The sequence below is a fragment of the Denticeps clupeoides genome, chromosome 4 (genome assembly GCF_900700375.1).
Source record: "Denticeps clupeoides chromosome 4, fDenClu1.1, whole genome shotgun sequence".
Lineage (NCBI taxonomy): Eukaryota > Metazoa > Chordata > Actinopteri > Clupeiformes > Denticipitidae > Denticeps > Denticeps clupeoides.
Window position 1 is genome coordinate 23537013 of NC_041710.1, and position 26500 is coordinate 23563512.

The 26500-nt window shown below is 40.5% G+C and overlaps 2 protein-coding genes and 1 pseudogene across 3 annotated transcripts; all 3 read right to left on the reverse strand.

Moving 5' to 3' along the window:
* Nucleotides 1–920: 920 nt before the first annotated feature.
* On the reverse strand, nt 921–6772 carry LOC114789203 (zinc finger E-box-binding homeobox 1). 2 transcript variants are annotated; one of them, XM_028978368.1, is made up of 8 exons: nt 6105–6772; nt 5897–6021; nt 5663–5771; nt 5451–5548; nt 3943–4054; nt 2498–2592; nt 2279–2369; nt 921–1927 (listed from the first exon to the last, which is right to left on the reverse strand). In XM_028978368.1, exons 1-8 carry the CDS (start codon nt 6403–6405, stop codon nt 1044–1046), a joined length of 1815 nt encoding a protein of 604 aa, XP_028834201.1. In that variant the 5' UTR covers nt 6406–6772; the 3' UTR covers nt 921–1043. The 2 variants fall into 2 exon arrangements, with proteins under 2 accessions (XP_028834201.1, XP_028834200.1); XM_028978367.1 differs by having other exon boundaries at nt 5451–5563.
* A 111-nt stretch (nt 6773–6883) lies between these two features.
* On the reverse strand, nt 6884–10996 carry LOC114789205 (zinc finger protein 182-like; annotated as a pseudogene).
* A 1975-nt stretch (nt 10997–12971) lies between these two features.
* Nucleotides 12972–26481, reverse strand: LOC114787527 (serine-rich adhesin for platelets-like). Its single transcript, XM_028975125.1, has 17 exons — nt 24211–26481; nt 23977–24098; nt 23832–23893; nt 23641–23699; nt 23443–23503; nt 23182–23336; nt 22968–23089; nt 22824–22885; nt 21569–21663; nt 21397–21484; nt 21254–21304; nt 21013–21170; nt 20360–20481; nt 20219–20280; nt 20029–20129; nt 19692–19840; nt 12972–13831 (listed from the first exon to the last, which is right to left on the reverse strand). The coding sequence occupies exons 1-17, from the start codon at nt 26324–26326 to the stop codon at nt 13736–13738; spliced, it is 3681 nt and encodes a 1226-aa protein (XP_028830958.1). The 5' UTR covers nt 26327–26481; the 3' UTR covers nt 12972–13735.
* Nucleotides 26482–26500: the final 19 nt, after the last annotated feature.

A 26500-nucleotide genomic window follows, 5' to 3' on the forward strand; every position in this document is an offset into this window, starting at 1 on the left:
AGATTGTTGTGACATTTGGACAGAAGAAAGAGGACACAAAAACCTGGTGGTGGAATGAGGAAGTAAAGGAGAGTAATCAGAAGAAGAGATTGAGCAGAGGGACAGAGCTAGGAACGATGTGCAAAAAGAGAAGGTTGGATGAGGTGGACATCGTGAACCAGGAAGTGAAGAATGCTAGCAAAGAGGAAGTATGGATAGCTATGAGGAAGATGAAGAATTTAAAGGCTGCTGGTCCAGATGACACATCTCTGGAAGTATGGAGGTGTTTAGGAGTTTTTAACCAGATTGTCTAATACAATCTTGAAAAGTGAGTGGATGCCTGATGAGAGGAATACGGGTGATGTCCAGAGCTGCAGTAACTACACTGTGACAAAAACTGAAACAGGCTGTAGGCCAATGATCTAACTGGAAGAACTGATCAGTAGGCCCCATAATCATTTATTCCTGAGGAAGTCAGGAGTATGTAAAAGCAGTGCAGGACATGTATGAGGGCAATGTGACAGCGGTGAGGCCTGCAGTAAGAGTAACAAATGTGTTCAAGGTGGAGGTGGGTTTACACCAAGGACCAACTCTGAGCACGTTCTTGTTTGCTATGGTGACAGACAGGTTGACCGATGTGGACTTTAATGGTTGCTGATGACATTGTGCTCTGCAGCGAGAATAGGGTGCAGGTGGAAGAGATATGAAGATATGCTCTAGAGAGGAGTGGAATGAAGGTCAGTAGGGCTGAGACAGAATACATGTGTGTAAATGAGAAGGATGATCAGGTCATCCTGGGTACCAGGAATGATCAGTAGAGCTGGTGAAGAAGCAAGACTTCTGATAATTGGGTTCAACTAAAAATATTTACAAAAATGTGAGGGGAGTTCTCACATTTATGAGAAACTGAACATGCTACTGAAATAACAAAATAAGCTCAAGAGCTTTAACAGGACTTTTATTAAATATATTAATTTGAACATTGATTTTTCTGATAAAATGATATACTACTGTTCCGCTGAAAGGAAGTGGAACAGTCCCTGAAATTCCTGCTACAAACAATGTCACAGTCCTCCACAGGCCACCGACTGCTGATGTGTGCGTAGGTTGCAGATCCATGCAAAGCGCTTGCCACAACGTGTGCACGTGAAGGGCTTCTCACCGGTGTGGACCCGCTGGTGCTTCTTCAGATTGCCTGCCTCAGAGAAAGGCTTTCCACAGGTTGCACAACGGAAGGGCTTCTCCCCAGTGTGCACTCGCTGATGTGACTCCAGGTTTGACTGGCCAGCAAAGCCTTTCCCACAGAATCGGCAAACAAACCTCTTGGTCTTAACGCGGTCAGTGTGTTGAAGCAGTGGTGTCATCAGAGATGGTGAGTTGAACTGGGCAAAGCTGCCCACTCCAGGTAGGGAGTTTAATGCAACCCTTTGAGTGTTTTGTGAAGGATGGCATGTGGTAGTAGCACCCTCTGACTGAATCTGCTCTGATTGGTCAGAGCCCTGCATGTGTGTGTGGCTACCACTCAGAAATGATGTTCTGCTCCACCCACTGAGTCTGGCTGCAGGTACATTGCTTCTGGTGATTCCCAGTGGACGGGAAGAAGAGACATCATCTACTCTTCTTAGCTGTGCCCGTGGCTGTGTCCCTGCATGAACTATAAGACATTCCTGGTCTTGCTCTATATTAGAAGAATTGTAGGTGCAAGAGGGTTGACCAGGTGGTGCTGGGCTGTTTGTAGTCCAGCAAGTGGTCTTCCCAGGTCTTTCGTAAAGTGAATAATCCAAAGCAGCCCTGTGGTTTCCTTTAGTCCTGCGATGCACACTTTCATTATTTTGTGTCTCCTTTGGGGTGTTGTCTGTCTCTGTGAGGTCCCACACAGGTTCTTGTGTAACTGATGACTTACATGTTCTGGGTGTGCCCTCCTGGGGACACATGGTGTCCTTAATATCTGCAAAATGGTGAAGCTCTGAGTTAGATTTGGGAAGACTCTCTCTAATACTGTGTTATTTACATTTACATTTAAGGCACTTGGCAGACGCCCTTATCCAGAGGGACTTACAATGTGCTTTCAAGTTACCATCGATGAAGTGATCAGTTCTGGTTCATTAGGACCCCCAACGATGAATACAATCATATAGAGTGTTAAAACACCATGTATAGTGTTATAGTGTTAAACACCATGTCTGCATGCATGAAATGGCCTACATTTGAATTATAGATAAACGGAATGCTTACTTGATTTTGGATTAAGACAACACCATTCATACTCTTTCTGTTATGTTTTTATTTCAACACTTACCATCTGCTCTGATTACTGCTCCTCCTTGAGATATTATGCTGATTTCATCTTGATCTTCCTCGTCCGCTCTGGAATGCTCTTGGTCCAAAAACTATTGATGGTGGTATAAAAGTTTGCATTATTTTAAAATTACTATTACTATTCTTTTATTTATTTAAAACTTTTTTCCAAATATGCTAGAAATTCTTAAGCAGATTAAAATATTATGATGGTACTCACCTCCCGTGTACTGCATGCCACTACTGGTTCAGATGGTGAGTTCTGGTCTGAGGTGATCCCTGCCATACAATCATTTGTACTGGACTCTACCACTTCTGAGAAAAGAGACGAAAAACCTACTGACAACTGAAAAGGAATCCCGAAAGCATTGAGAACAGGGTTATAAGTAAAATGTTGTCACTTAACCTCCTAAGCAAATGCACAGTCTCTCCTGTGACCATGCAACACTGAAAAAGTAGGTCTTTATATAGCAAGGATATGAGGAATGTAGTATAGGTGACAGATATGGGTGTGTATTTGCATGGATCTCACAATACGAGACGTATGATTATACGATTATCACGATTCGATTATATCATGATATTTTGTGATGCTGTACACATTGCAATATTTTACAGTTCACTGAAAATGTAAAAACAGAGCTGATATACCAGTTGCTGTATACAATCTGTGTGGATCACCTTACATTAATAATTCAGTCAAAAGAACATAATGCAGAACTGAATTTTGAACTAAATTTGTATGCAATAAATATCGATGTTTGATGTCCTTGTATTGATACAATATTGGCGCGTAAAATATTGCATTACATGGCTGTAACCATATTTTCTAACACCCATAGTAACAGTAATATTGCACTAAGCGTTAAATACTCCATAGTGGTCGGTTAGTAATCTACATCTATACCAGGGGTCCGAAACCTTTATCGCTCAAAGAGCCATTTGGCCACAAATGTGGTGGTGACACAGGTTGATCTTAACAACATAGAATATACACAGATAATCCTGCAAGGTGATCGTGAAGGCTATCAAACATGGACAAGATCACAAGAAACAGATGTTGTAGATGTGATATATGTTTGGAAGCACTGGAAACGATCCTGATTTTGCAAACTATGACAATGTAATGTTTTGTCCTATGGATGTCAGATCTAGTCCCAGTTTAGACCAGAATACTTTAGGCCAGTCCCCACTCTGAATATATATTGGAAGACAGCAATACTGTTACAATTTACATGGGATACTTGTCTACAATTGATTAGCAAAGCATGAAAGACACCAGGAAGTTTTGCAGGAAGCAAAAACCCTTATCATCCATTGTGGCCATCCATTGTGGTACTTTCAGAGCATACTGCTCATTTCAGTGATTAAAGTCTGTGAACAGTCTGACGTTTAAATAAAGCTCCTTATTCCAAATGGACAAAAGGAGGTGATAAGGACAGGATGATTAGAGACTGATTTCTGAATTCTGGCATACACTCTATGAGCAGTGCACAGTGGCTAACACGTTCAAGGTATATATGACTGTATATTTACAGTCAACAAGTATTTTGTCAGATTATGCTGTACTGCACAAATACCAAAATCTCTGCCCACATTGCAGACAGGCTTTATTTTGGAAATACAAGCTTTAAAGATGAGGCATAAAAATCAATCTTCACTCACCCTCCTGCACACTCATCCCTCTATGCATGTCTCTTTTCTTCAGCTCTTCTTCTTCCAGATTCTCCTCTTTTATGAACAGCACATCGGGATCTCCATCCTCCACATCTTCAGGCTGTGGGACACAAACGTGCTGAAAACTTCAGAACGTAACAGGAAAAGCATTATATTCCAATTAGAATTTCTGTAGTGTTATACAGGGCCTTATGTCCTATAGAAGGTTTATGAGGAACTAGAAATGCATCTGTGTAGTACTTTTACTAGACATCATCCACATCTGACAAGTATCATTTTTTCCCTCTATTTTACATAATCAATATAAAGTGCCAAAAGAATTATATAATAGAATTTTGCTATGTATTTTGTTTTTATGTATATTTTTTAGTGGTCATTATTTATATGTTGACTAATAAATCCCCCCCAAAAACCCACAGAAACACACAAATTAAGCTCAGAATAAAGAATTTGTTTTATTTAGAGAGGTACATAATAATGTAATAATGGTATGATTATGTTTTGCAGCTGTGCAGTTCAACTAAAAGCACAAAATCATTATTATTTATATATTTAGAAACGTACAGTATTTGTATGTGTTACCACTACAGTCTCTTTACATAAATCACAATTACAAATAGGCTCAAAAAACTTTATTAACCTTCCAAGAACAAAGACAAGTTATTACGAAAACCTGATGAGAGTAATTTGGATTAATTCCTGGCAGATCATCTTCTGAACACATTCGGATGGCTCCTTTGCTGATGAGTCCTAAGGTAATGGATCCAAGCAAAACGTTTTCCACAAAGGGTACATGTATAGGGCTGCTCCCCTGTGTGGACTCGTTGGTGCTTTTTCAGATTACCTGACTCAGAAAACCACTTTCCACAAGTGTTGCAGCGAAAGGGCTTCTCTCCTGTGTGCACGCGTAGGTGGATCTCCAACTTTTTGGGACGGTTGAAAGCCTTGCCACAGAATGTGCATATAAAAAGTTTTTCATGACCTCTCCCACGGTTTGCCTTGTTGCTGGCTCTTTGTGGTGGATGAAAGCTTATGTTGCTCTGACTTTCCAATCCGTGCATGGCCACAGCAGCAGATGCTGATACGTTACCAACCGTCATCATAGATTGGGGAGTTATGGAAAACGTATTTGAGCAGACTGCATCCTGTCCCTTCTCAGACTCCACTTGGTATTGCTGTCGTGCTGGACCATGAACTGATGCTTCACCACTGTTCCATTTAGAAACCCCAACACCTTCTTCATCAGAGTCAACCTCAATGACTTCTGACTGGCCTGAAGGAGCACCCGACTTCAAGCCATTGCTTTCTTGGATGACATATGAAGAAGATAGCAGTCCCCCTTCATTGTTTAAAGGATTAAAGAAGGTACCCAGTGGACTTTCACCCTCACCAAAACCAAACTCAGCCTCATCCCTTTCTTCGGAGGGGTAAGCAGATACCCCTTCAATGACCTCAAATTTTGGCTCAGACTTAAGGGTGGTGGGTGATCCACTGACCTCCACTACATGGTGTTGTATCCTGCTGTGTTCTTCTAAGCTCTTGGAAGATGTAGCCTGGATGTCTTCAAAGCCCAATGTGCCCTTTCCTTCAGTACCTAGTTCAAGAAAGCCTTGGAATTAAAGATAAGAGAACAAAGTATGTTCATGGCTCAATTGAGAAGCATATTTAATTTCAGAACCTGAGCCTTAGTTGCACTAGCTCCACTTACCAACAGCCCTATCTTTTAGGACGTCCTGCGTGGAACCATCGTCCTGGTCGTTCTCCACAATCTCATCTTTGACCAGCAGTGTCTCCTGGCCAGACTGAGAATCTATATACTGGATAGAAGTACATATTACTTGCCGTAACTAAAAGTTTGGCAGCCTGGCAGGTTTTTATGTTTTATTAGCATTAATAATAGAATTAGTATTTGCCATGACAATTGTAATTATAACGAACATACTTTGCTTTTCGTGGCCACGCTGGTTCGAGCATTGGGATTTTCACGAGACGATTGTCCATCATCCCACAAGCCAGCATCCACACGTTTGTCGTACACATCATCTTCATTAACGAAATGCTCCGAGACTGAAACACACAGATAGCAGGTTTTAAAAGGAAAGGAGTGGTTTTACGCATCCATGCGCCCGCCCGCCCGCCGTCGCGCTTACCGGTGGAGGATCCCCGGTACTTCTCATTAAAGCTTATGTTCGCGTTCACATGTACTCTGCTCAAACGGCTGTTCAGGCTGTTCTCACGAATCCTCCTCTCGGCGCAACCCCGCGCCATCCTCAGCTCCAGTAGGTGCAGCTTCCTCTTCAAAGCCTTGTTTTCTCGTTGGCACTGAGACATTTGCAAATGTATAACCGCGTAATCGTCGTCCACTAGCTTGCAAATTTCCGCTACGGCTGCATTCGCCAAAACCTCCATGATGGAGGCTAGCTGGGTCTGAAACGCGAGGCGGCTCGACATGCTGCGGCCGCAGTCGGACGGTCCCTACAAATATAACGCGTCTCTCGATCCCTTCCTCTGTACCCCAGGGTTGACCACAACGGAGCAAAACCCCGAACTGTACACCTTAATTCCAGGCGCGATCAAATGACAACAGTGTAGGCGATCGTCCCGTGAAATGATTCCACTTCCGGTTGTCCGGTAGCCGTGGTGACGTGTGCGCCGTTCTTCAATGGCAGTCGGGAGTCCAAGGCGTCCCTGCTCTGTTCGCGACCGGGCGTTTTCACTCCCACAAGGGCCTTTACTAGGCTCTGGTGACCGCTGAGAGCTTGTCCACCTGTGAGTGAGGTTAAAGGGACAGTCGGCGTTCTGTCTCGGGGTCATGATGACGTCACGCGTGGACGCTGACAGTGAAAAACAATTCAAGCGCTGATGAAGCGGCGTTCACTTAAAACATAAAACGATGGCTACACTACACACAGATAGGTATGAACGTTGCTAAAGGACAAACAACAAACTTTATTGTTCATTGATTATAATCTTTCTTACTACAACTAATTTACTTTTAAACATAATCATAACTTAAATATTATTTGCACGAAAATGTTCTAATACTGTATAAAATGAAAGGATGCAATATATAACATCAATCTTGAATATGAAAAACATTTCCACATTAATAAATTAATGAGTATATGTGCCCAAAACTGTTGGTATCAACTATTAAAGTTCCAATTGCACGTTTTACACCTAAAAGTCTATAGACTGCAGTTCCATTCATGAGAACTAAGACTTTAATCACATTAAAACGGCATGAGATTTCTGTAGATGAAGCCGCAAGTAACTCTTCTCAGCAAACTTCTTGCCACAATATGAGCAGCTAAATGGTCTCTCTCCTGAGTGAAATCTCAAATGCTTCTTGAGTTGATGGTGGAGAGAGAAACGCTTCTCGCACTGAGGACAGCTGAATGGTTTTTCCCCGGTGTGGACCCTGTGGTGCCTCTTGAGGTTGCCAGCAGTAGTGAAGCTCGCCTGGCACAAGGTGCAGCTAAAGGGCTTTTCACCTGTGTGCACCCGTTGGTGGATCTCTACCTGTTTGGGAAACCTAAATGGTCGACCGCAAAAAGAACAGAAGAATGGCTTCTTTGGCACAGCCTCTGGTTCCGGACTCATATCTTTGCTCCCAGTGTTCCATCCATTGGCTCCTGAAGTGCCAGGAAGGCACTGAGCATGTGAAGTTGTTCTGGCCATCACATGTGTATCAGGCGCATGATCACTGACATGGTCTATCAAAGAGTCTGGCTGCCAGGTTTGAGCTCCCAAAGATGACAGGCTGACCCTGTTACACGGCCCCGTGAGAGAGGACTGCGACAAGAGACTGCCAGGCTGCATGTAAGAGCTGGATGAAGACATACAGTCCGTGTCTGCATTGATTACCCACTCCATACTGCAGTCCATCTTTTGGCTTAGCTGGTCAAGTCCATTCCCTTTGATTGGGGTATTCGGTTTCATGTGTTCCGTCTGTAACTTGAAGACTTTTTCTGCTGCGGTGTCCTCCAGATCTTCTGGCCTGTTCCCATCGTTCTCAGTCATCTTGGGCAAAGTGATGTCAGATTCTCCAATGGCACCCCACTCTCCAGCACCCGACCATCGCCCATCTATGGAGAGGTATTCACAAACAGCAAGTTACATAAACTGGAATTCTTTTATGAAAGTCATTCAGCAGATGCAATAAAAAAAAATGTTGCCACAGTGAATCAACCGGACAGATTGGCCGCACAAAAAAATTTGCAAAAGTTTTACTCCAGACGCCCTTCCTTTCCCCATTTACCTGAGCTAGGGAACTGCACCAAGAAATGCATGGTCACATGCGACCCCAGTGGCTGAGTTATTTCTATACATTAATAATTCAGCCAAAGATACATAACTCGCCAAGTTTTAACTTTGCATTGTAACACACTGAACTAGAAGACACCAAAAACGTTAAAATAAAAGTTTATTTTATAACATATTTAAGTGCCAAGCAGTAATTCAAAGTACCCAGCTGTACAGCACCAACCAGAGGTTGTAGTCGCACACCTCTGCTGACCTCACTAAAGAAAACGATCGACAGCACCACCCAGTGGACTAAATTAGTATGCAAAAATATTGATACAATATCACCACGTACAATATGATAATGATTTTTTGCAGTATCAATATTTTCTAACACCCATACTAATAATGAGTTATAAATAGGCACAGCAAAGTTTGAGTCTATATAGTCCTGAAATTTGTAAGGAAAAATGATAAATAAATAAAGAAGAAGTTACTCACCTTCAGAAATCAGTCCATTTAGTTCGAAGTGCTCTGATTCAGTGTCTTCTGTTTCAACTTTCAAGTCACAAGAATTAGGCTCTTTGTTCTCTGTAACCATAGGCTGCAACAGATAATACTTTTCTTCAACCTACTGAAACCCAATCAGCACAAAAATAGGATGCATAATCTGTGTACTTAAATTTAATCTACAGAAAATATAAAATACCAAATGTACATCACTGAAACACTTACATTTAGGACACAGTGTGAAAAGCGACGGACAGTGCTCTCCTTGTTTGCTCTTGAAGGAGGTGAAACCGCATTAATATCTGATATGGCACAAACTGAAATGGTACACGGTGCTTCGACTGCTCTTTCAATCTTCACAAGGGCTGGTTCAGCAACTAGATCTATGGTCTTACAAACAAAAAAAAAAGTTAATATCAACGAAAAAAAGCAGACGAAACTGACTCTGTGACTGAAATTGCATTTTACTTCTCAGTCACTCACTTCTTAATCATTCCTAGGCGGTGAGCACACACAGACATGTGGCCCCACTGTCAGATTAGTTACCTCCAAAACAGCTTTTCTGTTCCTCTGCTGATCAGTTTGGGGATCAGAGGTAACTCTTTGAGCATCAGATCCATTTGAAACAGTAACATGTCCTCCTGAACAAATATTGCAGTTAGGCAAAAATTAATCACAGAAATTTAATCTAAGGTTAATTAATATAAAATACTGAAACCTATAACCTTCAAATAAAAAATATGCATTGGATAATAAAATAGTAAAGTGGGTGAACGTGAGGTGATTGTCATTGCATATATTGTGTCCCTCTGCTTTTAACCATCACCCTCGGTGAGCAGTGGGCAGCCATGACAGGCGCCCGGGGAGCAGTGTGTGGGGACGGTACCTTGCTCAAGGGCACCTCAGAGGCACCTTAGCGGTTCGGTATTTGAACGCACTGGGCACCACTGCCCCAAAAGAAGTAACTAAAGGAATAACTAACACAGCCACAGTAAATGGGGACAATGTGGTGGTACATTTTCAGACATAGAATAAAAATTTGAATAATAAAATTTGAATGACTCTTACTTTTGCTATCCATCCTCTGGTCTTCATTAAGTTCCTGCTTAACAAGTACAGGCACAGGGCCTTCCCCCTCAACCTCTGTGATCTAAGAAGAACAACTGATTAGAATGCCAAGCAAATATTAAACAAACGATCCAATTTATGATGTTTCAACTTACCTTCTCCAATGCTGCTGTCTGTCCTACTAAATGACTCGATCTGATCTGGTGTTCGTCTCGCCACACATCGCCATCATGTCCATCGAAGCCGTTCTCTCGCATCAACGAGTAAGCGCCTTCTGGAAAAGCAGACAGACGAGTCTGACAGCACATCTCAGCATAGTCCAATATACAGGCTGATGAAGGAGTAAATCTAATCTGGGGGGCAGTGGTGGCCTAGGGTTAGGGTTAATCAGAAGGGCGCCGGTCATGGTTGCCCACTGCTCACTCAGTGTGATGGGTTAAATGCTGAGGACAAATTTCAGTGTGCACTATGTGCTGTGCTGCTGTGTATCACGAGCTGCTCCAGGGCGACTGTCCCTGTAACTACTGACTGTAAGTCACATTTACAGCATTTATCAGATCGCCCTCATCCAGAGTGACTTACAATCAGTAGTTTCAGGGACAGTCCCCCCCTGGAGACACTCAGGGTTAAGTGTCTTGCTCAGGGAGACAATGGTAGAAAGTGGGATTTGAACCTGGGTCTTCTAGTTCACAGGCGAGTGTGTGGCCCAATAGGCTACCTGTATGCGTAACATAAACCAACACCAAGCATACTGCACGTAAGTATCCACCATAAGTGTCCTTGCCCTTGGACGCTTTGCTCCGCTCCTGAGTCTTGGCGCTCCCACCACGGCTGCTTATTAAGCGCTCCCGCATCGTCCTCTCGGCGCGGTCGCGGGCCAGCCGCAGCTCCAGCGTTTGCACCTTCCGCTTCAGGGCTCGGTTCTCCTTCTGGTTCTGGGAGAGTTCCGAGCGAACCTACGGCGTAGCCGTCGTCCACAAGCTTGCAGATTTCCGCCGCGGCCGCGTTTGCCAACACCTCCATGATGGAGGCGATCTGAGTGCGAAATGCTAGGCAGTTTGACATTTTGCCCAGCCCGCGTCCTTTAACTTCAAATACATGGAATTAAATATTCGCCCTGTTAGATGATGTCTCACACGAGAAGGTCACGTTTGATCATCAAGAGTTCGTCTGAGCGTTGATCGTGGATGTGTTTCCTATTCTTTTCTTCCCCTTTCAATTTTGTAGTTGTGTTTAGTTGTGAATGGAGGGCTGCTGCCGCCATGTGGTCTGGCGGACAAACAGGTTTTATGTTTATTTAGTGCTGAATAAATGCAGTGCACAATGTTTAATGTGCTGGCAACCTCCTGTTTCTTTACCCGCAAGGCCACCACTGCCCCACCATCAGCAATGTCAGAATTGTCTAAAGGACATTAGACAGTGGATGTTCACAAACTCTGATAACCCTGATATGACAGAAGCTCTTGTACTTGGGCCTCATGCAGCCAGACATATGCTGTCTGACTACATCATAACTCTCCCAACAAGTTCAGAAGTAAAGGATCTAGGTGTCCTTATTGACTTCGGTCTCACATTTAGGTCATATCACTAAGATGGCATTCTTTCACCTTAGAAATATTGCAAAGATAAGAAATATGATCTCAAAACATAATGCGGGAAAGTTGGTCCACGCCTTTATTACATCAAGATTAAATTACTGCAACACATTACCATCTGGATGTTCTGGTAGGTGCATGAATAAACTCCAGCTAGTTCAGAATACTGCCACCAGAGTTCTAACTAGAGCCAGAAAATACGATCACTTCACCCTGGTCTTACAATCACTGCACTGTCTACCCAATAAATTTAGGATTGACTACAAAATCCTCTTAATGGTCTCACCTCACAAGTGAATTTTAAGATATTTATGACCTTTCACTACTTAAAGTTAAAGTGTGCAGTGTCTATACTTCTCATTCTTATGGGATTTTAATGTTGTATATATACAGTACAGGCCAAACGTTTGGACACACCTTCTCATTCAATGTGTTTTCTTTATTTTCATGACCATTTACATTGGTAGATTCTTACTGAAGGCATCACAACTATGAATGAACACATGTGGAGTTACATGGCCTCCACAGTCACCGGACCTGAACCAAATCGAGATGGTTTGGGGTTGAGCTGGACCGCAGTGTGAAGGAGCCAACAAGAGCTAAACACCTCTGGAAACTCCTTTCAAGACTGTTGGAAAACCATTTCAGGTGACGACCTCTTGAAGCTCATCGAGAGAATGCCAAGAGTGTGCAAAGCAGTTATCAGAGCAAAGGGTGGATATTTTGAAGAAACTAGAATATAAAACAGCTGCCCTGTCTGTGTCCAAGATAAGCCAGTACCGCCTTCCCCACACCAATTCCTTCCCACATACACCTTATAATTAATAGAGCTGTAATGAGTCTTATATGAGCCTTAAGAGCCATCCATTCTGACGGACATACCCTTGATACAGGAATACGAAATTCTCTGTATGGTTTAACAGCAAAATCTTTACAACCCAATGAAAAAGGAGCTGTCAGTGTGTCCATCACCATATTTTATACCGCATGTACTTGTGTCTGTATGTGCAGATTACAATGAGACCAGATTAAAATGGGACCCGACATGGGTTAACATGGATGTGTCCCAAAAGACCATAACCAGCAGGTAAAGGTCCAGCAGGATCACATCACGATGACTTGCTTGATTCTTTTCAGCGAGTCAAAAGTCGCAGCCTCCTGAGTGCTGCTGCATTTTAGATTGTGTCTCGAATTCTGAGTGGAACCTTGTTTGTCCGCCTCACAACTGTCCGCCTCCCAACTGTCTTAAATGGACCAATCAGCTGCCATGAACATCTGCAGGAAACACAAACACGGGTGACACGTATGTCACCAGTTGATTCGTAGTAACTGGACCTGGATGATAATTTCCCTGACTAACTTTTCGAACGTACTATAAATTTCAACTAAACAAATGAAATTACGTAGTTCAGTTATGGTCTATCAGTGTTGGGTCACATTTTTATCTGGTCTACCTGCACAAACAGATGCGAACACATGCAATATTTTTTTGTATTGATCTGTATTTTTGATTTTATAAACTTATTGAAGTTACCTGTGTTATGTTGGAATCTGTCATGTCGGCGAGCTGACGGGGGAAGGAAGCGCAGAGGCGGGACATAATGAAAACAATGATTTATTAAATACAGAAACCAAAATGGCGCGAGGGCCGAAAACAGGGGAAACAAGGGGAGAACTTAAACTAGTCCACAGGCGTGTGGCGATTGCCAAAACTCAAAACAACACTACCAAACAGTTGCCAGGTCAAAGAATGTCGCAACCCCAACCGGCTGCTGCACAGTGCCTTTTAAAAGCTGTCCTAATTCCTGACAGAAACAGAGGTAAATAAATGAAACGTATTCATTTTAAACATGCATATGTGTTTTTAGGCAGCATTTTAAGTGCATAACTTTATATATACTGTTTATATGTTTTTTATAATAGAAAAGACTATATGATACACATTTTATAACTGTAATATTGTAACAGACATAAATAATGCTTCTTTCTGAAATAACATTTCAGCTTTGGGGCATTAAAGGTGAAATCTGTTATAGATGGTGGGTAAACCAGTCTGTTTCATTACCTGCTGGGCTAACCACTGCAGTGATGTGAAGAAAATGAGCAATGTATTGGTGTAAAGAAATTATAATGCAGATAATTTAATTGCAGAATATGACATACAAAGTTCTCTGAAACTGCTGTGTACATTAACAAATACAGTAAGCACAATTAGTAAATATGTATAAATATAAGCAGATTGATTAAGCAATAAAATGATTGATTAAGCTATAAAATGTCTGTACAGATCATAGAAAGATCATACACAGTGGACAGTTATTCCATACATTCAAATAATACATCCATTATATTGTTAAATACACTTAGAATAGCCCATTGCGTGTAGTGTACTGAACATTGTAAGATTGCCGTCTTCTCCAACGTCTCCTGATCGCTGCACAACACCCACACAGCATACACTGCCAGAATAAAGACAAAGTTAATATTATTATCTGTCACTAATAAATGATTGATTGGATTAACCATTAAATTCCAGATACTTCTCCCACTGAAAACAATCTGTCAATAATTTCATCACAGACACAGCCTCTAGGACAGAAGCCAAGCACAATTGGTGAGAAAAAATGAGCTGGCACTTCTGTAAGGATGAATCGCTATGAAACATGCAAGACCCAGTTTCTGTGCAAGAACGTTTGAACCATAGGACACCTCTACTTTATAATTTCCGTTAACAAACTGAAACGTAGCTATATAGGTATCACATGCTATTTCTACACTACACAAGCAACGTTCACTGTCAAAACACACCTGGCAGATGTGCAGCATCCAATATTTTTTTTCCAGCATACCACCTTCCTGTCTCAGTAAGATGATATGGTTGAATTAAATTACATTAAATTATCAATGTTTCCTCCATATTAATTTCAGAGCTTCTTTTGATACTTCATAGTGTTTTGTTGTTGTACGTCAGTGTGTCAAAGTGTGAGGTCAAAGTTTAACAAAAGATAAGATAAGATAAGATAAACCTTTATTAGTCCCACAAGTGGGAAATTGCACTTGTCACGGCAGAAAGTGGATAGAAGCAGAAGGTAATAGCAGCAAAAAACAGAGGTAATAGCAGCACAAAAAACAAGATAAATATGTATCTGTATATATGTACAAATTTACAATTTAAACAGTTAACAATTTAACAGAATGTGCCAAAGTGTGTGTTTGTCAGTGTATGTGTGATCAGCTGTGAGGTCTTTGTTATAGAGTCTGACAGCGGTTGGAAGAAAAGACCTTCTGAACCTCTCCTTCCCACATCGTGGGTGCAGTAGACTGCCACTGAAGGAGCTGCTCAGTGCTGTCAGAGTTTCCTGCATGGGGTGGGAGATGTTGTCCAACAGGGATGACAGCTTAGCCACCATTCTCCTGTCACTCACCACCTCCACTGGGTTCAGAGGGCATCCTAGAACAGAGCTGGCCTTCCGGATCAGCCTGTTCAGCCTCTTCCTGTCCCCAGCGGAGATGCTGCTAGCCCAGCAGACCACACCGTGAAAGATGGCTGATGCCACTACAGAGTCATAAAAAGTCTTTAGGAGTGGCCCCTGTACTCCAAAAGACCTGAGCCTCCGCAGCAGGTACAGCCTGCTCTGCCCTTTTTTATAAAGTGCATTAGTGTTATGAGTCCAGTCCAGTTTATTGTTCAGGTGAACACCAAGGTACTTGTAGCTCTCCACTGCCTCAATGGCCATACCCTGGATGTCCAGTGGTTGCAGTGGAGGATGTTTAGTAGTAGCCTAGTGGGTAGTGGGTAACACACTCGCCTATGAACCAGAAGACCCGGGTTCAAATCCCACTTACTACCATTGTGTCCCTGAGCAAGACACTTAACCCTGAGTTGCTCCAGGGAGACTGTCCCTGTAAATACTGATTGTAAGTCGCTCTGGATAAGGGCGTCTGATAAATGCTGTAAATGTAAATGTAAATGTTTGTGCCTGCGGAAGTCTACCACCAGCTCGACAATTGGAGAGACTTGACGATGATCAAGTAAGACGCGTATTACTGCAGCTCTACAACTTTTTTCAAAATTGCCTATTTTCAGAACAAGATCGTACTGATTAAGTACACTTGTGCTACACAAAAGAAAGTATGTTGTCTCCAAACGATGAAGGATGGAGAAGGATGGTTCTCCAGGCCCTGGAGAACCACAGAGCTCCCCTGACAGCCTGCGGCATAAACAAGATGCAAGATGCATGAGTGTTTGTGTTTACACTGCTCCACAAAGTGCTTGGACTGGTTGCAAAGCCCTTAATAGGGAAAGAAGATGCAGTTTTTCCGTAACCTACCCTCCACAGTTGTCGAATGCAACGCTAAGGCGGGAACAGCCTGATGGTAAAGTTCAGACTTCTGTCTAAATTATTAGTCACATACAGAGGTGCCGAATATATTTTCACAGACCTGTGAGAAGTTCTCTGCTTTACCAAACAAAACTTTGGATAAGGTGCTGATGCGCACACTTTTTGTTGTTCTGCTCAGTTCTATGTCCGCATAGACCCTCATTCATCTACTGTTTTAAAGTTTATTATCCAAATTGGATCGATATGTGTGTCCTCTGCTTTTAACCATCACCCTTGGTGAGTAGTGGACAGCCATGACAGGTGCCCCGGGAGACGTGTGTGTTGACGGGCCTTTGCTCAGTGGCACCTTGTGATTTCCGGGACCAGAATTTCTCCTATTGGTTAAGCTCGTTTTGTTGTTTTGGGGGAAGGGTTCATAAGCAGGTCTTTTTTTAAAAAACAGTGTTACTTTGAGGTTGTATGATGACGAGACCACTGGCTACATACATTTCACATTAGTGTAATGCAAAGTGAAGCTTGGATCGACAAAATTTAGCCTGTGCCTGACAGAATCTGACCCGACAAGTGCAGCTGAGAGGGAAGAGAGAAAGGATACGTGCAGCAAGATGAGCGGGTTTAAAACATGCGAAACACTTTTACCAATCACAGAAACAAATCATATGCCGAATCATACGAAAAAGATAGGTACTTTAGGAGGGGTAAAGTGTTACCCCTCCAGAGCTGGCTGTAGAAATTGGGGATGGCGTGGGTCATTCACGTCAGCAGATATTCCATCAGAGGGCAAGGCATTCTCGCTGTGGTATTGCAGAGCGGTGGGTCGGCAGCATTTCTGACATGGAGGCAATTCAAGGATAATCCGGAGAGAAAAGTCGAATAAACAGGCGGTCGTAACAAGAGTCAAGAGAAAGCAAGGACAAGGCACAAGGGGAAAAGGCTAGCAGCATTGAGGGCAACAACCATACAATAAGCAGTCAGTGAGCTCGTTGATCCCAGCCCCTTCTGCTCCTCTAGAATGTCCCCATGCACCATGACAGTCAAAGCGGTTAAGGGAGCAGCGCCATAATCAGACGGTCGCCGGTTCAAATCCCGATCCAACCAAGGTGCCACTGAGCAAAGCACCGTGTTCCCACACACTGCTCCCCAGGCGCCTTTAATGGCTGCCCACTGCTCATCAAGGGTGATGTTTAAAAGCAGAGGAAACACTTTAATGTGTGCCTGATGTAATGCTTTGTTTCCCAAAAAGGATAAAGATCCAGATAATCAGGGCTCTAGACATTTTTTTTTAAACCGAGGTCATATAGGCAATACTGACAACTTGGCAAAACTGTTGGAGTTTATGGAATGTTTCCCCCCCCAAACTCCTGGTTGCTCCAGTGTGACATCAAAGGTACTACAGACAAACGTTGTAGTTGTAAATGTAGTAAATGTATCTCATGCAGTCTTATGTGAATTATGTACGTCCTTATACATTCATGTGTCAATCAGATTCCAATGATTTTTTCAAAACTTTGTACGTTTATTTCAAATTTCTAAATTCTCTTTTCAAATTCCATGACTTTTTCCAGATTTTTAATGATCATAGGAACCCTGGGCATCCCATATGAATATCCGACAGCCATCTTTTCCAGGGCCTGCACATCATTGTGATTTATCATTTGTTGCTGCTTGCTTTCTATTCTGACTGACCCTTGGAACAACCTTGCAATTTCATTTGCTCTTGTCTAGTCCCCATTCTGCCCCTGAGGTGTTGCTTGTCCCCTGACCACGATTCTGCCCAGCCCTACCACTTTTGCCATCAAGGAACGCCTGAATATGATTCTATAGCTACAGCTACACCACAGTAACCACGAATGCTGCTGCTGCTCAGTATGCCATCGCCAACACTGAATGGTCCTTTGAACTACGTGCCCTTACCCAGCGCATTCAGACAATTACCTCACAAAACCGAATATTAGCATTCCACACAAATTGTAGACTAACTTTGAACATTTTCTGGTTATAGAGTTAATCGGGATAAAAGTTAGATTATTCTATTCACAATAGCTGACTAACCATTACTGGATTTGCCTTTTAGGATTTTGGTTAACAAATTGTCCTGTTTGGGCAATACGGTGTACCTGTAAAGTGGTAACTCTCTCTTAACAGCCAGTACTGGTGGAAGCTGCCTATTTCCCTGGTTGGAAGGGAAATAGAATGCAATTAAAATTATAATTCTACATCAGATTCTATACATGTCTTTTTTTGGATGCCTACAGGCCACTGGGCTCGTGTCCCTCATTAAGGAGGAGAAAGATGGCTATGCGGGGGTACACTGGTGGAAGAGGGCAACGGGAAGTCCTGCCCAACAGGGAACCCACCAATCCAGGTGCGGTCACGGACACACATTCCCTTTGCTTGGATGTTCCCCAACAGCACAAAGTCCAATAGCAGAGAGCTTCCACCCTTTCTGGCAGCCACCAGTCCACCTCCATGCAAATGCCCCATGCCATCTACAGGCATAGCAGTGGAGCATGACCCTCCTTCATGCTTGCTCCACCACCTTTGCTTTTCAGGATTTCGGTTAACAAATTCTCCTAGTAACCAGGAAGTGTACCTCTCACATGAAAGCTAATTTCCTGCAGGAAAAAATTAAAGCAAATATTCAGTAATGGTGGAAGCTGCCTATTTCCTTGGTTGGAAGGGTGAATGCAATTAAAATTATATATATTTCTGAATACAGGGACTCAAAACCATAAAATTATCTTTAATGAGACAGGGGTGGGACAACATCTGTAGGACCAGGTTATAATTTCAGAAATTGAAATCACTTCCTCAATGTGGAAAGAGACACTGGATCAAACTGATGTAATGACATCTCAGTTGTTTTTTAATTATTCACAAGAAAGGGAGGAGTCCAGACAATTGGCATGAGTGCCATTAAGAGCAGCATTGCAGAACCCTGTGGTTTCCCCATGCAGAAGATAATTCCAGGCTTGTGACAATTGTTAGGTGCTATATCAGAAAAATATTAAACTTTTTCAACCAGTTTCAACCATTCAAAAAGTCATTTTGCAACGAGAGGAGAAATTGCACTAGATCTTGTTCACACAATTATTGCCAGTGCGTACCAGGCAGAGCCCCGGCCCCATCTTGGACAATCAGACCACATTACTGTTATGCTAATTTAAGCATACAGACCACTCCGGTTCTGGCCAGCAAGAGCCATCTCTGCTCTTAAATACTGTTTTGAGTGCACTGACTGGCATATGTTCGGGTAGGCTGCAACCAACAGCCTACACCATCAACACGACATCAGTCAACAGCTACATCAGCAAATGCACTGATGACGGACTAGTTTTTCAAGTACAGGTACACGTTTCATGAATCATACCTTAAACTCGCCGTATCGTGATTTATGCTTATATTGATTACAACATTCTTTCCAAAAAGCACCCAGGGTCAAATACTTCCAGAACATATTTGTGTATTGTGACAAGTCAGATTGTCTTCAGAGCTGTTCTTCCCATGACAGGGTATATATGGTATTCAACAGTTACTGAGGTGATATGTGCCATATGAATGTCACCTAGAGCAAATCTGCAGGGAATGTTCAACACAAGTTCTACAAGCTTACAAGCTACAAAAGCTATTGTAACTACAATAATTATTTACCGGTGTTAATAAATTAGAAACTGTTCATTTTTAACCTCTATTGTGCCATGCTTCTTTCTGCCAGATAACATCAAATTGGAGTGGTTGAATACAGTGTTTTTGTGTGGAGGGAGAAAGAGTTTTTCTACACACTCTCTTCTCCCACACCACATGGTCTTTTTTACAAAAGTGTTGCTAAATATGGCAGGAAAGTAACCAAATTCCCCAGACTCCATATTGCAGGGTTGTAATGAATATTGACTCAGGAAAATATCAAGAGAAAAATCAAGAAGCAATTGGCAATTTTTTTGGCAAATTTTTCAGTATTGAAAGTTATGTGACTTACACAAAGGAGAATCCAGAGTGGAACAAGGATTATTGCAATACCACAGGGTATTATGATGGCTAAAGCCCATCCAGGGAAGCCTCCTAATGCTGCTGTTGTAGTATTATTGCTTGTCATCTCTGTAATAGTTGCTGTGGTTGGCTGTAGTCCTGGAAAGTAAGTGAGAGAAAAACCACAAGCTAACCATGAACATAATTTTTCATTTGAAACAGTATTGTTGACATAGATTGTCTGTTTGATTGGAAAAAAAATAATTCTGATCCCAATGAACTATATGCATGTATAACACGATAACTTCAAGGAACTGATGTTAGGAATGTACGGCTAAGAAACATACCGCTAAGTGCGATAATCTCCTCCAGGAACAGACTTGGTGATTTGAAGTCTTTCTCATTAAAAACATATTTTACATCAGCCTGAATTTCATTTGTCTTATCCCTACAAGGAAAACATAATCAAAAACATAAGAAATGCTGTATGTGAGAAAGTACAAAGAAAAAAGGTATGCTTCCTATAATGTGTCTTACAAAAATGTTAATTGTCCAAAGGTAAATGGAGCTGCATTTTTGTTGTTCAAAATTATGTTGAGCTGAGAATGAAAATTACAAGTTAGAAAAGCAAACCATTGAAATTCTTATTTTGTCACTTATTTAAAATGCATAACTCACCAGTCTATTGACAGAATTCTCGATTAAGATGTACGTGTCATTTCTGAGTGCAAAATGTGATGACATTACCACATTGCTGATGCAATATCCAAATTTGATCGCAAATGCAGTGCTGTTTATTCCTGGAAAAAAATGGATAAAAATGTACTTTTTTTGGTGTGGTAATTTGTAGTTACAAATTGGCTACTGAACTAAGGCTGGGTGATACAGCCTAAAAATTATATTGTGATATTTATAAGGTATATTGCAATACATGATAGATATCTTGACATTTCCTCTAAATCACTGTCCCCATGTTCTGCTGGACCACAGATATGCATGTGCAGAGAAGAGGTTAACATTAATTAACTTGTTCGCCACTTTCTCTCTCCAAAACTCTTGATACTTTGGGTGAAGTGTCCTTATGTAGGGTGGCAGGATGTCCTCTTTTCCTCCACACATGTCCACTTTTTGAGTCATGGAAATTGTCCAGCTAGATTTTTTGAATTACCTTGGGTTTTGAGCATTCATCATGTCATGGCATCCTACATGCCTATTCAGTTCAATTTGCACTAGTGGATCATTTTCCCCCTTGCTCATGCTAGTGGAAGTATCAGGTGATCATGTGCTTGCTTGCTATGCATCATAATGACAATCACTTCACTTTCACTTACTTTCATAAGTAGCATTTGTGATTTTTACTGGAGTATACAGGGTGGTTCTGACTGTAGAGTCCAATAAGGTGTTAGCAGCATTCAGGACTGCACTCTCACTGGGAATGGGACCCAAAGTTTGAAACACCAGCTGGATGTAGATCAAAACTGTACCAATTCTACAAATTACAAAACAGAATATTTTAATGTCATAATATTCTACATGCACCGAAAGCTAGTTAAAAAGTTATCTCATACATACACTGTCTGAGGGACAGTAGTGGTTTCTGGCACTGATGCGCTTGACCAAGGACTGAGACAGAAGGCAAAAAAATTATAATCAGTTACCTGAAACAAAGTATTTTAGTTGTCTTACATTGTGTATGTCTACATTATAATACATACATTGTAATGGTTGTACTAGCAGCTTCTGGTGTAGTTGATCTTGCTGAGGTTGTAGATGCTATTGTGGTTGTAGGTGCAAAAGTTGTGTCTTAAAATAAAAATGAGAAAATTATCACATGTATATAATGAGCTAGATAATTAGTATATATAAAGTGATACAAATGCAACTTACCATTTGTATTCTTAATTAGTTTTGCATAATGGGCTGGCCAGTCATTTTCCTGGAATATGTACTCCATGTTTCCATCAATCTCGTTTGAATTTGATCTGAATTGTCAATAAAATAATACTTATGAAATGTTTGGGCTAAAGTTAACTGTTTTAGACAAGTGTTCATAGTGTTACATTTACAGCATTTGGAAGACATGTTAATCCTGAGCAATTTACATGAGTGCTTAAAAATGCTCATCAAAGAAATGCCTTATTTGGTTCACTAGGAACCAATCTGTAAATATCATTATCTTAATAACTCAGAACCCAGTAGTTTTACATACATATACATATACATATATATATATATATATATATGTATGTGTGTATATATATATATATAGTAGTTTTACATACATATACATATACATATATATATATATGTATGTGTGTATGTATATATATACACATATACATATATATATGTATGTGTATATATATATATATATATATATATATATATATATATATATATATATATGTATGTGTGTATATATATATATATATATATATATATATATAAATGTAGTAAGCCCTTTTGATCTAAGTATTCTAATGATGGGTTTTAGCTAGTGTTTGAAGGTCTTTAGTTACTCAGCTGTTCTAACATCTAGTTGAGGTTAATTCCACCATCAAGGCTGTTTGGACGAGACCAGATGATATGGACTTATCAATGATGGATGTGATGAAGGGGAGGAAGTTGAGAGAAACAGAATGAAACATTGTAGAGGGAAATAGATCCAGTAAAGAGTTTGTTTGTTTGAGGTTCTATTTTCATCATTCAAAAGACTGATTTTCACAGAAGATAGGAATGATTTTTTTAGATTATATCCTGAAGATTTTTTTCAATCAGATGTTGCTGCATATTAGTGCATTGTATCACCACTCAAGGGGTTGTTAAATATTATTTCTGAAAAAAGAAATTGGTTTCCCAGAATTGTTTTTCAGAATAGGGTGTTGCTAAAAGCAGCCCATGGATATTGATTTCACCATGGCTTTGTGTCATGCAAATGAGGCACAAACATGCAACATATGAAAAATAACTGAAACGAAAAGCTAAAGCTAGCTAAATGAGTTAATTAAGGAACTCCTTTTTGAGGTCAGTTGTTCTTCCACTCAGTGAACTGTTCACAGTCACATACATTTTAAGCAAGGGTGCCCAAACATTTATATGCCATTGTCAAATAAAACATAAATTATGAAATAATAGGACTCACTTGAAGTTCGCACTTTGGAAAACCAAAAGAGGCTGTCCAGGTTCATTGAAGACTGCATTTAACTGAATGGGAACTTAATGTTATTTATAAATATTTTTTAGCTAAAATATGTTAAACAGTTTGCATGCATTAAATTGCACTTACCTTATAATTTATGGTGTTCTGTATGTGGGTATATGTGTCATTTGTAGATTCACTTTTCTCTGGAATCCTCACATTCCTTAGCCTTAAGATGATGATGATTGCATATGACTTCTTTGAAAGTTCTGATAACAGATGAAATATAATTAAGTTAATCAATTAAATCATTTTGATACAAGAAAGGCTAGGAAAAAGCCCTGACAACTCAAAGACTTACGTTCATACATCACATCCTCCACCTGAAGTGTTTGACTGTCATTTGAAACTGACAAATTCAGAAGCATGCATGTAATATTAACCGCTGTGGTTTCACTTGGGATGGATGTGGAAGAGATGAAGACCAGACGACTGTAGATAAGAGCTGACCCCATTCTTTAAATAAAATATAAACAGTGATTGTTTTATGATTAATTATGAACATAGGCTTACAAGCCTATATATTTTTGTAGTTTGCTTTGCAGTCTGTAACTTTACATACATGTTGACTTGAGGGATGATTGACATTGTAGTCAGGGGCACTACAGTGTTATTGATCATACCTGCAAGAACAGGAATTTAAATAAAATTATTATTTCTGCTAATTTCACTCATGCTTAATGTCCAATATAGCATGTACATTCGATAATCAAACAAAATAATTCTATAATTCCAAAAAATATTGTTACATTTTACTTACCAGTTTCCTTTTCCTTGACAATGTACTCCATGTGTGCTTCAATATGGTCTGAATTTATCCTGATAAGAGAACAAAATCGTGCTATTTAAGATCTAAAGGCATTACCTATTTAACTGTCTTGGCAAGATGTTTATAGTGCTTACACGAAGAACAAAGACATTTCAAGATAAAAAATAAATGTCAAGACTCACATGAAGTTTGCGCTTTGAAAAATCAAAAGATATTGTCTCTGTTCTCTGAAGACTGTGTTCAGCTACATGGGAATATTATGTCATTTAAAAAGTGCATTTCAACAGGAATTTTCCAAATAAGTACCATCCATTAAACTGTACTTACCATGTTGTTAATAGTATTCTGAATTTGGCTATATGTGTCGTTTGCAGATTCACTTTTCTCTGGCATGCTGACATTGTTTAGCCTTAAACTGATAATGACTGCATATGAAGTGTCTGATACTTCTGTGAAGTTAACAAAATATCAATTTGTCAGTTAAATGAATGTAAGCATTTTGATGCAATCTATAATGAAGTTCTGAGAATTTGTAGCTCTGCCAGCTGATAGTTGACTTACGTTCATATGTCACATTCTCAACCTGAATTTTTTGACTGAAGTTTGCAGACAAAGAAAATAGAAGCGACCGTGTAGCATTAACTGCTGTGGTTTCACTAAGGAAGGGTGTGGAAGCGTTGAAGATCAACTGGCAGTGCACCACTGCTGTAGATGTAGTGAACAAAGTTGTAGTTTCCCTGGAAGAAGCTACAGTGGTACTCCTTTCTGTTGTAGACAATTTGGTTGAATGTGCAGATGGGTGTTGGTTTGTTTGTCTTTCACTTGTAGATGTTATAAATTCTGTGGTTGTCACTTGCAATGTGGTTAAGGATAAAGTTGAAAGTTCAGTTGATGTAGTCATTGATTCCACTGTTGAATTTTCAGCTAAAGTGGTTGGTTCCAGTATTGTCGATAATTTATTAGTTGTCAATTGTGATGTAGTAGAAGGTAGCTGGGTTGCTTGACTTCTACTTGTAGTTGTTGCTGATTTTACTGCAGATTGCTGTGTTGGGGTTAGAAATGTGGATGAATGGATGAAAGTTGTAGTCCCTGATTCTATTGTGGTTTCAGTTGCGGTTTCTGGATTAATTGCTGTAGACTCTGCTGGGATTACATTCAACAAAGTTGCTGTAGTGTGTACAGAGGAACCTTTAAGAGTATTTAATTCTGTTGTATGAGTGCCATCTGTAGTTGGTGTTGTTGTACTTCTAGGTATTTTAGTCCTAGTATGAATTTGGATTGCTTGACTTCCAGTTGTAGGTGTCACTGTTTCTGATGCTGTGAAATTAGTTTTTTTTTCTGGTGTTGTTGAAGAGTCAGTTGTAACTGATGCTTCAGCTGTTAGGGTTGCTTGTTCCACTGTTTCAGACTCTGCTGTAGTAGTATTCAACTGATGTGCAATTGTAATACTTTCAATTGTAGGATCAACAGTTTTTGTGAGATGTGTTATTGTTTGGAAAGCGGTTAAAATTGAAAATAGTAGTTTTGTAGTAGTTTTTGTTAAATTTTCAGTTGTGGTTGATTCCATTTTTGTAGACTCATATGTAGTAAAATGATGAGTCACACTGTCTAAGGTAGAAGATGTGGAACTCAATTCTGGTGTAAAAACAAAATTTGTTGCAGTTGATGTGGTTGTCTCGGGTGTTCTAGGTTTCACAATTCCTGTTGTTGTGAGTTGAGTGGTTGCTTGGAAAGTTGTTAAAGCAGAATTTAGTTTTGCAGTAGAAACTGAATCTGTTGTTGGCAAATCTTCACTTGTCGTGGCTAATTCCACAGTTGAAGATTCAGCTGTAGTCTCCTGAGAGGTAGTAGTGCCTAAAGTAGAAGATGTTGATATTGTGAGCTGTGTGGTGGCTTCAGAAGTGGTTATAGGGGAAAGGATTGTTGTAGTATTAATTGAATCTGCTGCAGCCAAAACTTCCATTGTAGTTGTTGGTCCCACATTTGTAAATCCGTCTGTGTTCAACTGAGATGTAGTAGTGCTTAAATCAACATAAGTTGTTGCAGATGATGTGGTTGTCTCAGATGCATTAGGTTCAATGGTTCCTGCTGTTTTGAGCTGTGTTGTTGCTTCAGAAGTAGTTGAAGGAGAAACTAATGTTGTAATAGAAACTGATTCTGTTGTAGACAAATTTTCAATGTTTGTAGCTGATACAACAGTTGTAAATCCCTCTGTAGTCAACTGAGATGTAGTAGTGCTTAAAGTAGAAGTTGTTGTCAAACTCAATTGGGGCGTAGACTCATAAGTGGATGCAGTTAATTTGATTGTCTCAGTTTTTGTAGGTTGCACAGTTTCTGTTATTGTGAGCTGTGTTGTTGCTTCAGAAGTGGTTGAAGGAGAAACTAATGTTGCAGTAGAAATTGACTCTGTTGTAGACAAATCTTCAATGTTTGTAGCTGATACCACAGTTGTAAATCCCTCTGTAGTCAACTGAGATGTAGTAGTGCTTAAAGTAGAAGGTGTTGTGAAAGTCAATTGTGTTGTAGACACAGACGTTGCTGCAGTTGATGTGATTGTCTCAGTTTTTGTAGGTTGCAAAGTTTCTGTTATTGTGAGCTGTGTGGTTGATTCAAAAGTGGTTGAAGGAGAAAGGGTTGTTGTAGTATTAATTGAATCTGCTGCAGCCAAAGCTTCCATTGTAGTGGTTGGTCCCACCGTTGCAAATCCCTCTGTAGTCAACTGAGATGTAGTAGTGCTTAAAAAAGAAGCTGTAGTTGTACTTAATGATGGTGTAGACACATAAGCTGTTGCAGATGAAGTGGTTGTCTCAGATGTAGTAGGTTCAACAGTTCCTGCTGTTTTGAGCTGTGT

What these genes read in the sequence shown, in the direction of transcription:
- LOC114789203 (XM_028978367.1), bottom strand. Translation starts at nt 6,405, where the DNA reads ATGTCGAGCCGCCTCGCGTTTCAGACCCAGCTAGCCTCCATCATGGAG. An exon ending in GCGTGGCCACGAAAAGCAAA is followed by an intron (nt 5,772 to 5,896) that starts GTATGTTCGTTA and finishes ACTTCTATCCAG; the next exon opens with TATATAGATTCTCAGTCTGG. An exon ending in CCTAAAAGATAGGGCTGTTG is followed by an intron (nt 5,564 to 5,662) that starts GTAAGTGGAGCT and finishes TTTAATTCCAAG; the next exon opens with GCTTTCTTGAACTAGGTACT.
- LOC114787527 (XM_028975125.1), bottom strand. Translation starts at nt 26,326, where the DNA reads ATGGAAGCTTTGGCTGCAGCAGATTCAATTAATACTACAACAACCCTT. An exon ending in TTTCAAAGCGCAAACTTCAT is followed by an intron (nt 23,700 to 23,831) that starts GTGAGTCTTGAC and finishes TTCTCTTATCAG; the next exon opens with GATAAATTCAGACCATATTG. An exon ending in ATCATCCCTCAAGTCAACAT is followed by an intron (nt 23,337 to 23,442) that starts GTATGTAAAGTT and finishes TTTTATTTAAAG; the next exon opens with AATGGGGTCAGCTCTTATCT.